We start from the raw sequence: 13456 nt of genomic DNA on the forward strand, positions 1-13456 counted from the left end.
TGTAGGCACAGTTTTTGCAAGTGTGGTTGGAGTCATGGGGGCTCCAGGCCGGGAGTAAAGCTGGGATTCTAAAATGCAGAAACAAGCATTCACCAGCCTAGCCAGTAAGATCTGGTGAGAAAAGTGAGCTGGGGAGCACTGTCCTCCATGGTGCTTCATCATAACCCACTCTGCTTATTACCTTCTTCATACAAATTACCCTCTTCTTTTTCTCAGCATTGCAAAGTTTATCTGTGGCAAGCAGGTATCGATTCATTTAAGTTTACATTAGACATCAACTAATACACATGTATATCAAATTCATTGAGAGTAGTTCCTCAGCTAATGTGCAGTGGTATCGAGGAGTTCTGTTTCTCCTGCAAGTCAGGTGATGTCTGGCTCTCCAAGTTCTTATATGCTTTTTCTCCATGCCACAGTATTAGACGTTAAGATCAGTTCTCATTAAAACAGCCTGTGCCAATCATCAAACCTTTTTTCTTTTGCTTCCTTTTTGTATGCTCACCCGTGACGCTTTGACTTTGAAGGAAACCACAAAAATGTAATCATCGTGGTATCTCCAGACTTGGTCTGCTCTCTTACTCCCTTCCCTTTCAGTCTCACCCTTGTCCCCTCCTCCATCTATAATAACTTCCACATGTTTATGCAAAAAAAATTGGACTTTTTTATTATTTACAATTAAGACAGTCAACAGTTTCAGCATCTCTGCAAGAACAACAGTTTCTAAATGTGAAGTGTTCTGCCTTAAGTGTCATCAGCTTCTAGCACTAGCACTACAGGACTTAAAACAGAGCTCAGAAGAGTGTAGTGATCATTCCTGCGGTAGTTTCTAACCCACCCTTTATCACTGCTGAATCTAAAAACAAAGCCTGTTCCTGAGTCCAGAAATGCAGTGTAGACTTGATTTACTGACCTCTGACAGTGAGATGGCACTGTGTGAGGCTGTGTAAGTGGGCGCAGGTGCCACCATCTCAGAAGTGGCAGAAAAGCAACATGCGCAGGGAGTCAGTGTTGTAAGGCAGTGCTTGGCTCTCATCCCCCCCTGCTCTCATTGGGAGGTCAGGATTTTGAAGAATTTTCTTCCTTACATTGTAAACATGAGAAGTGCAGCGCTTCTAACAGCAAAATTTGCAGACCTGAGGAGTAATAGCACAGTAAATGGCTGTGTTTCCATTTAGTTCAACAGGGCCAGGAAACCAATCCCATCTTGAAGAGTAATTATTTTACTAACCACGGACTTTGCATTCAGCATCATTAATCAAAGCTGAGGGAACTTCAGTGTTCAACAACTTGCCTTAAAGGTACTGAATCATAAGATTTAAAAATACTTAGTGGTAGTATCTCTCAAGCACAGTACACCAATCATTGTCCTTACCTACTGGAAGATACTAAGCTACAGATCACACATTGCAGTACTGAATGTACGTAGGTCACAGCCCAGCAAAGTGTCCGGGGAGTCTCGGAGGCTCAAATGTAATTCAGGACTGAATCTGACTGATGGCAGGAATTTAACAAAAGGTAAAGGAGAAATTACTCATGTAGCTCAATTTAGTGCACCTCAGCTGAACAGTGAAATCGGGTCGCTGAAGCTGAAGAGCATAAACATCCTCCATTTCTTTCTCCATTGTCATCCTTGAAGGTCTGGCTCTGCCTGGGAAAGGTGGGGCAAGGCTGCAAGTTGTGAGTTGTATAGTGTCGGGGTCTGCGGGATAATGATAGCCTGTGGGGAGAATGCAGACAGGCTGTGCTGAGCCATCAGGGGTGTACCTGTAACTAGCAACTCTGATTTATGGCTTCTACTGCTAGCTCTTCTAAAGCAATTTAACAGTTCCTGGGAATACTCTAAGAGGTAGCATAGTCTGAACTAAATCAAGTGCCATGAGTGTCCTGTGAAAACAGGAGCTATTGTATTATCCAAAATTATCATTAACTGACAGAAAACAGATTTGGGAGAAAAATGGCAGCCCAGAACAGGCAAAATTCCCATCAAGATCAATCAGTCAGAATAAATATCCCTGGTGAATCAAATGGGTTTACAGGAGTAGCAGAGCCTTACACTCAGCTGTAAGGACTTACTCCCCCGTCACAAGATGTACGCATAAGTAACCCCAAACTCCCATTAGCTGGGGGCTTGGGAAGGAGACTGCTGAAAGAGGAAAGGTCAAAGCCAGGGTACAGCTGTTTCAAGGAGTGTTCACCTCAAAATTCCCAGCACCTTTTAGTTATCGCTTACTCTGTCTCCATCTTTTGGGTTGGGCTGGCTAACTGGCAGCATTGGAGGGAAAAGATGAGCCTGGATTTGGCAAAGTAGTGAGATGTCTCCCTTGGGGCAGAAGGGCTGGGCCTAGAACTTTAGGTCTATGAAAAGCACAGAAAAGCTCAGATCCTAATGTGAGGGAAGTTCACAACCTGAGCCTATCTTGATTCCTTTTGTGCCTAGTCAGTTTGGCACCTTAGCGCTTACATTAAATTAGGACAGCAGAGCTTCACTTTGCAGTGTGAAGGCTCCGGGGGACCTTACTGCAGCCTTTCAATACTTAAAAGGTTCTTATAAGAAAAACAGAGAGAAACTTTTTACAAGGGCATTTTGTGATATGACAAGGGGGAATGGCTTTAGGCTAAAAGAAGAGAGGCTTGGACTGGACATTCAGAGGGCAGTGAGGCATCAGCACAGCTGCTCAGAGAGCTGTGGGTGCCCCATCCCTGGAGGTGCTCAGGGCAGGGTTGGATGATGCCCTGGGCAGCCTGAGCAGCTGGGGGGCAGCCCTGCCAGCAGCAGGGGGTTGGAACTGGGTGGGCTTTTTTACCTATCACTTTAGAACAGCAGAAAAAAGAGAATTAAAATGGGAGACAATGCCCAGTGCGGTGTCACAGTAGATCTGTAGCGTTGAAGGTACAGTTAGAAAAGTACCTTTAGGTAGAGCTGACACCCATAGAAATGGTGCCAATGTGTAAAACGCTCCTTTCATGAAGCAGGCAAAGCCAATTGCTTGTTCCATGGCTTTTTAAGAAGTCAGATGCTAGTTATAACCCGTGAATATGTATTCCTTCCTTTATATGGATAATTAGCTGCTTTATGTGTGGCGCCTCCTGGATTAAAGAAAATTCTCTTATGCAAATAAGTAGGAGAATAAGCTGGTCAAATTTACACATGGAAAATCTCCTTTATATAAATATCTATTATTTATTTAAGCGAGTTTCTTATTTCTTAGACAAGTGCTAATTCCAAGACAGCTCCCATCTATTTAAAATGTTCGCTCCTAATTGTTCTTTCAAATAATGCCTGTATACAAACACTGCAGATGAACAATAGATTGTGACTACTTGCTTAAAGAAATGAGATAAAAACCCGTTTCAGAAATGGCTTTTTCCACTAAATGCTCAAGTCCCATCCCACTGCAAGTGATGGCAAAGCTGCGCTGATTCAGCAGGGCACGTTTTCACTCCAACCTCAGTGCTAAATAGATCTGATGCAAGTTACTCTGAAGATACTGCTTTAAACAGTTTCTTCTGTCCCGTGGAGTAACAGAGTGGGTTGATATTTAAGAATGAAAGCTCATCAAGTTTAAATTCCAGTTGTTTCGTAATAACAGCCACATGCTACTTAGAGATTATGTAAGGCTGAAGTTTTGGTAATTTAAAACTGCTTTAAAGTGACCTTTACATAGTTCCACATTTCAGCATTTTCAAGAAGCGGTCGGTATCAGTCCTTACTCATAAATCCTTACATTAAAGGAATCTGCAGGCCTGGGCCCTTCGTTAGCAGGCTTACAGTACGGAAGTCCTGCAAACATTTATATGCACCCTTCATCTTACTCATCGAGTCTTTGCATTGAAACTGACATCACTGCTCTCAGTGGGCAAAATCAGACAAGATGAAACATTAGTTTTTAAGAGAGGTCACTCTTGTTTTAATTATCGAGAACAGGATGCTAAGCAAGAGGGACCCCCGGCCCAGCGCGGTTGTTCTTATGTTCTTCTTTAGCTACAGGAAGGCATGAGAGGAGAAATATTGTTCCTTCCCAGTTAGATGGCTGATGGGTTTGAACCTCCATCGGATGCTGTCTGTGAGATGATGCAATACGGCAGATTGGCATTGTAAATCCGCACTGCCCGCTCTGCGTTCTGCTTCCTGGCTCACAGCTGTAGAGATTCACTCCCAAAACTTCCCGTGAAATACCTCTGCCCCTTCAAAAGCTTCGTCTTCATGTGGCTCTGGGCCCTGCAAATGCTTTGCGAGTAATCCCATTTAGACGTGTAAGGAGCTCCGTTGGCGCTGGTAATGCACTAAGCAGATACACGTGTGGAATCGGGGCTTGGTTAGGTAACAAAGTATTCTTGTGATATATTGTTTTTCATTTCGTTCGCAAAAAACCCAGCTTTGGAAAAGAGGTCCAAGCGTTACATAAATTCGAGGTATTGACCCCCAGCTCTAATTTCACTGTATCGTCACCTCGAACAAAACGTTTGGTGCTCTTAGGAACCGCATAAAACCCATCGGGCCGGCTACAGAACGCGGGGCCGGATCCTCTCATGGTTCCAAACGCCTTTCGTTAATTTGTGCGGCAGAAAAACCGCCCCGTGGAAGGAAACCAATCCCTGCACCGAAAGGCGTCACTGCGCGGAGCGGGACTGACACCAAACCGGCAGCCTATAGCCACACACCGAAGCGATTTGTTGTTCGCAATTAACGACAGGCGAAAGAAAAGCAATATAAGAATTACAGCCAGTCGCTTCGCTTTCAGGAAAAAAATACAGCAGTGGGAAAAAAGTACGGCCGTGCCTCTGTGCTGCTTATTGCGTGCAACGATGGAGGCGAGTGTTGGAAGGGCCGCTGGGGCTGCCGCGGGCGGGGGGAACCTCAGCGAGGGAAGCCCCGTTGTTTGCATTGCTGTCGCGAGCGCCGAGAACACTTGATTTCTTTTATCTCTCGAGTTTTCATTATCATTTAAATTTCATTTTCCATTAATTGATCAGGGATTAGCGAAGCCATTAGGCGAGAACGAGACGAGCCAGACGCGATGAATAATTCATGACGGACGGTTCTATTTAATTCCCGTCGTACTTTCCAACTTCCCTCCGACTCACGAACTGCCGGTAGCGGTCGGGTCCGGCCGGGCCCCGCACGGATCCGGGGTTCGGCCCCGCGCCGCCGCCGCCAGGTGGCAGCAGCCGCCCGCGGAGCGCGGAGGGTCGCGGCGCCCGGCGGTCTCCCGATGCTTATCGCTGCAGCCGGGAGCGCGGTCGGCACGGGGTGCTGCTGCTGCTGCTGTATTGCTGCTTCCCGCAGCCCTTCGCTCGCCCACCCCCCGGGCAGCGCGGCCCGCAGCGGGCGCTCCCCCATCCCACCCCCCCCCGACCGGCGGACCGCGCCGGGCATCTCATTTATCCCAGCGGACAGTGGTTGCCCCATTAAAGCGCGGTCCCGCCCTTCGCGAGGAGCTTTAATCTGGGGAAGTTTTATGACACTTTGTAAATGTGCAAAGTTTTTAATTAGACTCGCCAGACAGCCCGGGGCGGCACTAGCGCCACGAAGTCTTCATGCTTCTCTCTGCTTTACAGCACAACAAGCCGCTCTACTCCTTTGAAGACAATGCCGACTATGTCTACGATGTCATGTGGTCGCCAGTGCATCCCGCGCTCTTCGCCTGCGTGGACGGGATGGGGCGCCTGGATCTGTGGAACCTGAATAACGACACCGAGGTGAGGGCCGGGGGCGGCGGGGCGGGCTCTCACCCGCGCGGGGCGACGGCGCCGCCGAGCAGCCGCGGGCATCCCGGGCCCCGGGGCGGCCGGCAGGACCGGGCAGGGCAAAGCAAAGCAAAGCGAGGCGAGGCAGGGCCCCCCGCCCCCCCCGCCGCGGGGCTGCCCCGCTACCTGCGGGCTGGGGGAGGGCCGGCGGCAGCGGGCGGTGCGCGGCTGGGGAGGGCTGTGCCCCGCTCGCCCTCGCCCCGAGCGCCGCCGGCACCGCGGAGCGCCCCGCCTCGCCCCCATCGCTCAGCGGAGCGGGGGGGAACGCGGCTGGCCCGCGGCTTCCTGCCCTCACCTGCTTTCCTGTGCAAAGTTTGCAGTGTTCGCCGTGATAGCGAAGCGCGCAGACGCAAAGCAAAACTCAGGTTTTCGTGTATCGCTGCTGACTGCGGAGCGCGGGGGGAGAATGTCACACCTTCACCTTTCGTCTCACAGCTGTTGGCAGAAGCACAACGGCCGGTCCCGTGCGGCTCTTTGCAAAGACCGAGTAGCAAGTCTCGTATTTTCACAAGCAAGTCTCGTATTTTCCCAGCCGTGCCGAACACCCATCCCCACGTCCTTGTTATTTCCCCACGTCCTCTTGTTATTTCAGATCAAAACCAACCAAACGAAACGCTGCAGGTGTGTACTGAAAATACCGAGACTGGATCTCCCTGTCCCCTAATGATGGTTATGAAATGAGCCATCGTGTCACCCATAGGCTTAGATGACCAGCAGCCAGTATTCAGAACAAGAAGGGAAATGTTTTTCCAGAGCTGGAGTCTTATGTGTTTTTAACTTAATGGCACATAAAACTAAGAGCTGATAGAACGTCAGAGAAAAAGGCAGGAATAGGCTGGTGGTGTTTCATGACACACAACAACCTGTTTTCTACAATGTTGCGTTGCTTTTTTTTCTCGCTTTGTGTGTTTTGAAGATAAGTTTGTTGGTTAATCCATCTTTCACATAAACACAATCTACATTTCCACCGGAGCAAAGCACAGGCGGAGTTTATGGCTCCCAGTGACTGGCACTCACCATAAATAAGCACGGACAGGTAAGAGGAACCAGCACTGCACCGTGGAGGGGAGCGACGAGGCCTTTTGAAGTGCTCGAGCAGGAAGCAGCGCAGCCTCCTTAATTAGAGCATGTACAGCTGGAGGACATACAGGAGGAGTCTCCTCAGAATTTATTTTGGGAAGGGAGGGACGGATCCTTCAGGTGTTCTCATTAATGCAGCCTTAAACACAGAGCATAAAACCAAGTATTTTACAAAAAGGGGGAAAAAAAGCCCCAAACCTTCCCCCCTCCAAATAGCGAGGCTGAAATCATTCTCTGCTTGAAATCAACTGATGTTTTGCCATTTAATTCAACAAAACCTTACATTTCTTAATGGGGCTGCTTGATCCCATTCCCATCAAGAATAAGGTAGTGTGTAGGAAACTGTTGGTGCGTTTTCAGTGTGTTTACGTATAAATACACAGGAACATCAGCAAAGAAATAAAAATTAACTTCAAGCTCTATCCTGCGTCTCTTCTGTTTGCAAGGCCACCCCTGAGCCCACAGATGATTTCCACTGTGAGGCTGAAATCAGCTCCTGCGAGGATCAGTTTGAAATTATTTCTGCGGTGTCAGAGCTTTGTGTTTTTGTGAGAACTGAACTTGTGCCTCTGGAGGAAGAAATGGCACCGGGTTTCCTTACTGAGCGCCACCGAAGCAAATTAAATCTCTGGAAATGACAGCGGTGGCAGTACTTGAATAGGTGTGAGGTTTTGTTCAGCAGAGGAGCAGTACGAAGCAACTGCAAGCAGTTCTTTGAACATCATAACTGAAAGTGAGCATTGCTTGCTTTTACCTCTGGTAGGTTGTTGTAATTAGTTTATAATATTCAAGCTTTCTCTGCTCGATGATGCGGTGTCTCTGTGCTCGGCTGTTTGCTGAGAAACCTGTCAGCACTTCTGTATCAGGAAATCCTGAAACACCTATTTTTGAGCTCGTTCCTTCTTCTAGATGCCAGACTTGTGATGTCAGGGTGTTTGTGAAGACGGTAGGAAACGAGAGGTATATTAATGTGTAACCATCGATAAAAATCTCTTTGTAAGAATGAGATACGATTGTTATTAGTGGTAGCTCATTTTGTTTAATTTGGGAAATAGGCCACATTATTATTTAGGTGATATTTTTAAAGTCAATTAAGGAAGTACCTGGGTTTAGTTACGATACGTTACCTTCACCCTTTTGATCTGTAATGCAGCTTTACACTAGTGTTGCTCCCCAGATGTATGAATAACTTTTCCCCCACAAACTAAGCTCAGCTGATAAACATAAATGGGATTTAATCGATCCCATTGCTCTCAGAATCTCAGTTGAGAATAGCCAGGATATTCGTATGCTGCATTTTTAATCTGCAGATACCAGAAATGATTTTTGTAGCAGCAGTGCAAATCATCGCCTTTGACCTATATTTGATGAATTAATATGAAAGACTTTAAAAGAGAGAGAGAGAGAAAAGAAGAGCTTTGTATCTTCATTCTTTTGCAAACTGAATAATGCTATTTCAGGGGTCCTAATGTGAGGTTTTCAGATAGCTTCTGTAGCATTTCTTCTTTCGATCAAGCTTGGAGAAGGTCCCTAGGCTGCTGCTGAATCTTGTTTGCCTATAAAATGGTATTAAATTCATCTATAGGATTGCTTAGTTCTCTCTCATATTCCTTTCGAACTCATTTTTGCATGCCATACCTTAGCTTTGAAAGCATGAAGATGGTGTCTATTTCTAGAAGCAGATGATACATTTACAAGTAGGTTTTGATGTTGTATAAGCAATATATATATTTTTTAAGTATGTTCTTAGAATGCAGGTTCCCCTGACCACATCTTTCTTAATCTGTTACCTGTTAAATTATTGCTTCAGACTTGCTCGGAATCTGACATGGACCAACTTCACAAATAATGCCATCATTATAAAATAAATCTGTATCTTTAAAGTCTAAAATAGGTGTGTGCAATTTAACCTCTCGCCATTCAGAGGAGATCAATCTGTTTTAACATACGATGGCTCATCTGTATTTCTCTCTATCGTTGTGGAAAAGGGTTTTTTATTTAGATTTTTGAAGACTCTTTCATGATTGCTTCTTATTTTGTCAGATGGTTTCGTGGAATATTAATAGAACTTCACAGAACCGTCAGATTTGATTTAAAAAACACAAACCAACCCATGGGTTGTGCCTGTGGCGTGCGCGCTGCTGCTTTTTATGTGGAGTGCTGGAAGAAATGCTGCGTTAACAGGAATGGAGCAGTCCTAGAACCAGAGATTTCAACCCCCCTGAAAGATTTGGTTGCAAAAGCAGCATCCTAAATGCATGCTGTGTCGTTAGTTCACTTGCAAGAAATAACTTTGATCTGCAGTTCTCTGAGAAGAACAGCCGGTGGTGGATTTGTGCCCTCAGAACGCACTGTTTTGTCGTCGCTGGAAGAAACCCATTTCCAAATGTTATGAAATTAATTTTGGCTGGAATTAACCGACCTTGTTTGTTGTTTGTTGTTTTGTTTTTTTATTTGTTTGTTTGTTTTGTTTTGTTTTGGTTTTTGCTGAAATCAGTGATCACAGAGCAAAAAGTGCTTGTTATAAATGTGATTTTTGTCCTAGCTTGCATGCTGCCATTGCCCATGGCAGGGCCCGGCCACACTGCAAGGAGAGCAGGCCAGCGTGCTTTACCTCTGAATACCATATGTTTTCTCATTGTTGTCCAGCTCTATTTCTACATCATCCTACAAACAAAATCTTTTTTCATTTCTGACACGGGGCCTTATGGGGCAGGCAGCCCAGCCTGCCATGCCCTAAGCTGGGAGGCACTGTGAGGTTCTGCAGGCCTTGGTCGGTTCCATGAGGAGGTGGAGCAAGGTCTCGGGGTGTAAGGGCACAAGACGAGCAGCATGTTAGAGTCCTGCCACTGCTGCAGGGGCCATGTGGTCCCAGTAGAGCCTAACAGAACCTGCAGAGGCTCAGCTCCCAGCCTTCCCTCAGCTTGAGCTGCACTGAAGGCATTGGAGCTGCAGGAGGGAGATTGGTAAGGAAGCCCTATGGTGTTTGCTTCAACATTGTTTTTCCTGTGGATCACTGGATCTATTTCACAGCTACAATACAAAACTACAGCCCAGGAACTTAGATGAAGTCAATAAATCTTTTTTGTTGTTTTTGGGTTAACATTGTCAGTGTCACAATTTTCAATCAGGTTTTAATGCCACCCTCAGTCTGCCCATTTCCCTCTTGCTCAGCCACCTGCCCACAGCTAAGACCCTTCTGGTCCCCTCTGGCTTCTGTCCAGCTGCCTCTTATTACATGGGCTGTTCTTCAGCGCTGCTTGCAGATCCCACAGCATCTCCTTGTCCCTGTTCCTACAGATTGACCTGCTGGAGCAGCCACTCTTGCACCTGCCGTCCTGTCCCATTTGCTCTGACCTAAGAAGTGTAAAAGCCAGAAAGCCTTGCTCAGAGGCTGCCATGCTGAGCTGCAGGCACCTTGCTCAGGCAGGTTTTCTTAAAGGAGCTGGATGGAGCGTTGAAAGGCTTGCAGGTCATTGTCATTCATCTTATAAGGTGACCTAAATCAATGGAATGATCTACCTGCGTAGGACTAACACCCACACAGTTCCTTCCTCCTGTAGCTCCTTTTGATGCCTTCATTCCAGAGTAGATTACAAATACTTCTGCTAAGATCGTGCTCGTTGCTTTATTCATCCCACGTTATCCTTATGTATTCTTGTGGATCACCTGCTCAGTATGTTGGTTGGCTTGAAGAAGGGAGGGAGTTTAGAAATTAAGCAGCATCCTTCCAGGTGTATTTAAACCAGAAGGCGGCTCCTGGGAATATAGGGATGTAAAAGAGGATTGTGGGAATATGTCGTAGGAGTTCCTAAATGTCAGCTCAGCTGTTCTCAGCCTCTGTTGTGTCCTCACCCTGCAGTGATTAGCTCAGGACTCTTAACTAATTCCTAGGCTGCGGCCTCAGCACCTATCTACCTGCATGGGCTCAAAGGGTGCGCCAGTTGTCTGTAGCAGTCAGGGTATTCGGGCCATGCTGAAGTCAGAGTGGGACTGAAGCCAAGTCCTGCCCTCCACTAATTCTTGATCATCAGACAGTGAATTTAGAGAAAGAAGCAGATGCGGTTTTGCATGTCTCCTATGTTAAGGGGAAAAAATTATTTCATTTACTGCCCTATACAGCGGAAAAGTCTTCCCTGCGCATTCCAAGCAATTCCTTACTCTTTTTTTCCCCCCTTTTAAGAACATGTGATTGAAGAAACAATGGGCTTTTTATTTTTCTTCCTTTGTCCTCCCCCTGACAAGGAACTCGTGACTCACCCAGCAAAATGGGATGTTAAAAACTGACCCCTGGGTTTGCAGGCAGAGTGATTTTATTGTCCTTTCTGTTCCTATTGTTTCGACAGGTTCCCACAGCCAGCGTGACAATAGAAGGAGCTTCTGCCCTCAACCGTGTCCGCTGGGCCCAGGCTGGGAAGGAGGTGGCAGTTGGCGATTCAGAAGGCCGCATATGGATCTATGATGTTGGAGAGGTATTAATTCTATTGTTTCTCATGCTCGGCTTCTGCAGTGTACCAACATCCGAGGCTGAGGAAAGATCCTGTATTGTTAGGGATGTAGGCTGTCCCCAAAGAATATGCCACCTGACTTTCAGCGCAGCCCCTTTTACTTGCCCTGTAGGATTTACCTTTTATTTTCCAGCATCTCTTGTCTCGTGGCTGGCTTATTGTTTGAGGCTTTTCTCAGCGTGACATGCTCAGATTAAGTCTGTTGTTTTAGTACTGAATAATGCTGGATATGTCTGAATATATGCAAAGGTACTAACAAGGGGAAATGAGAGGTGTCATTGTGGAGGATGGTACCTGCTTGTGTGTTGATGAGTATGTAGGTGCTGAGAAGTAGCAAGATGTGTATTCTGTGTCTGAGGCTGCTCTCAGTTCACCCTACTACATATTATAAAAGCCATCTAAACTGCGGCATGTTTGGCTCTGATGGAATCTACCTCTGTTTTGATGAATAAGGTATAAAGTGTTCTGTCAGCATTACAATTCCTCGGAACAGTTAAGGGCGAATCTCTGAGCAATCGGCTTTTATGTAGAGAATTTGTTTTCTGTCATTATCTGTGATAGGATACTGAGATAGCCATCTCTACACAGTAGGGAAACATTATGGAATACATACAGAATTATCTGTAACTCTCATAAAGCGATTTTATGGCCCATAGCAAAATTGCTTGTGCATGACTCATATTTTTGGATTGCATTCGCTTGTGAGGGAGTTGCCTTTCCTCACAAATGTTTGCTGAAACTTCTAGCTGTATTGTTAGCATAATTTTTAAATTGTCTGTGCTTACTGCATTCAGAATTCCACTACAACACTGCCAGGTCAGGCTGTTTTTATTTATTTTTCACTGTACGTGACTGCTCTGAAAAGGGGTTTTTCTTCTGTCTTTCAAGTGATACAACGGGTTATGGAAATGGTTCTGATGATAGTGCTATCTGATCTTGTCTGAGAATCTAGACGGGCCGCAGAAATATCTCTTTTTGCATATCCTACACCAAACCATTCATAGAGTTGTTTATCCCCGCAAGCTCACCCAGGAGAAAATAGATTTACTGTTTCTGTGCAGAAGAAGTAATATTCAAGTTTTTGGCATTTTCCTCTGTGTAATCAGAACTCAGCTTGCTAAATGAGTCACAGTGACCAAGCTCAGATCAAAAAGAAGGGCAGTTTTCCATTACTTGAAAAGGAAAAAGAAAATAGCATTAGTGTAGATCAGTGTCAGAGTAATGTGTTCTGCTTCATGGGTCTTGCGTGCTCTGCCCATGTGGAACCCCAGAGACTCCATCTCAGCTCCATACATACCCACACAGATGGATGGATGTCCATCCACATAGCAGGTCATGGGCCATTGCTACTCCTCCTCCTTTTTATGTAATGAAGTATTCATTAATGTGTTGTGTATTTCATTTTGGCAGTATCAGAGTGCAATAATTCCTGCTTCAGGTGCTACCAGCGCTGTTATGTTGTTCGTGATCTTTGCTGGTTTTAAAAAGAAGAGTGCTCAGCTATTCTCCTGCACAACTCTTGTTGCTATAAAGCCTTAAGCAAGGTGCAGAAATACTTTGCAGTTTGAGAGTGTGGAACTGAGGACTCTTACATTGAATTGAAGCCTCTTCATTTTATTTAACCCTCTGTATGAGTTTATAAAGAGCTCTGATGAGTTATTTCATGGCTAGCTGTCCTCAGGCAAGAAGCGCAGTGAATTTATATGTCTTGTACTTTTGCAGTGTCTGACAGAAATATGGCAGCCATATAAGCTCCTTTTTTACTTCATTGTGCAGACACTGGCCAGTTTCTTCACTCAGGTGTCATCCTCCTTTGACTTCATTTTTGTGCAAGTTTGATTCAGATACAACTGTGCTGGTCCAGCAGTTGAGAAGGGGCAGTCGTCCTCCCCCTGTCAGCCAGTCATCCCTGGTGTATCCTTTGCTGTCCAATTTTTGTTCTGATAATAGTAGTATTTGTTAACCCACATAGTGACAAAGGAGCTAAATCAGCAGAGAAGAGTGGATTTGTTTTGTTTTGTTGAGGTGTTTTGGTCTGTGTACTGACTAATATTAGAGCACATAAAGCATCAATGACGATGCAAGGGAAGTGATTTGAGCATGTGGCTGGGAGCTGGACT

At 45.8% G+C, this 13456-nt stretch overlaps 1 protein-coding gene across 9 annotated transcripts in view; it reads left to right on the forward strand.

The window, feature by feature from the left end:
• The window catches only part of DYNC1I1 (dynein cytoplasmic 1 intermediate chain 1), a 174844-nt gene that overhangs the window by 144057 nt on the left and 17331 nt on the right, over positions 1 to 13456 (forward strand). For all 9 annotated transcript variants that reach the window (XM_015853636.2, XM_015853639.2, XM_015853637.2 and 6 more), the window contains 2 exons: positions 5560 to 5700; positions 11175 to 11300. In XM_015853636.2, the coding sequence (XP_015709122.1) occupies positions 5560 to 5700; positions 11175 to 11300 (267 nt within the window). The remainder of the gene's footprint in view (positions 1 to 5559; positions 5701 to 11174; positions 11301 to 13456) is intronic.

The sequence above is a fragment of the Coturnix japonica genome, chromosome 2 (genome assembly GCF_001577835.2).
Source record: "Coturnix japonica isolate 7356 chromosome 2, Coturnix japonica 2.1, whole genome shotgun sequence".
Taxonomy (NCBI): Eukaryota; Metazoa; Chordata; class Aves; order Galliformes; family Phasianidae; genus Coturnix; species Coturnix japonica.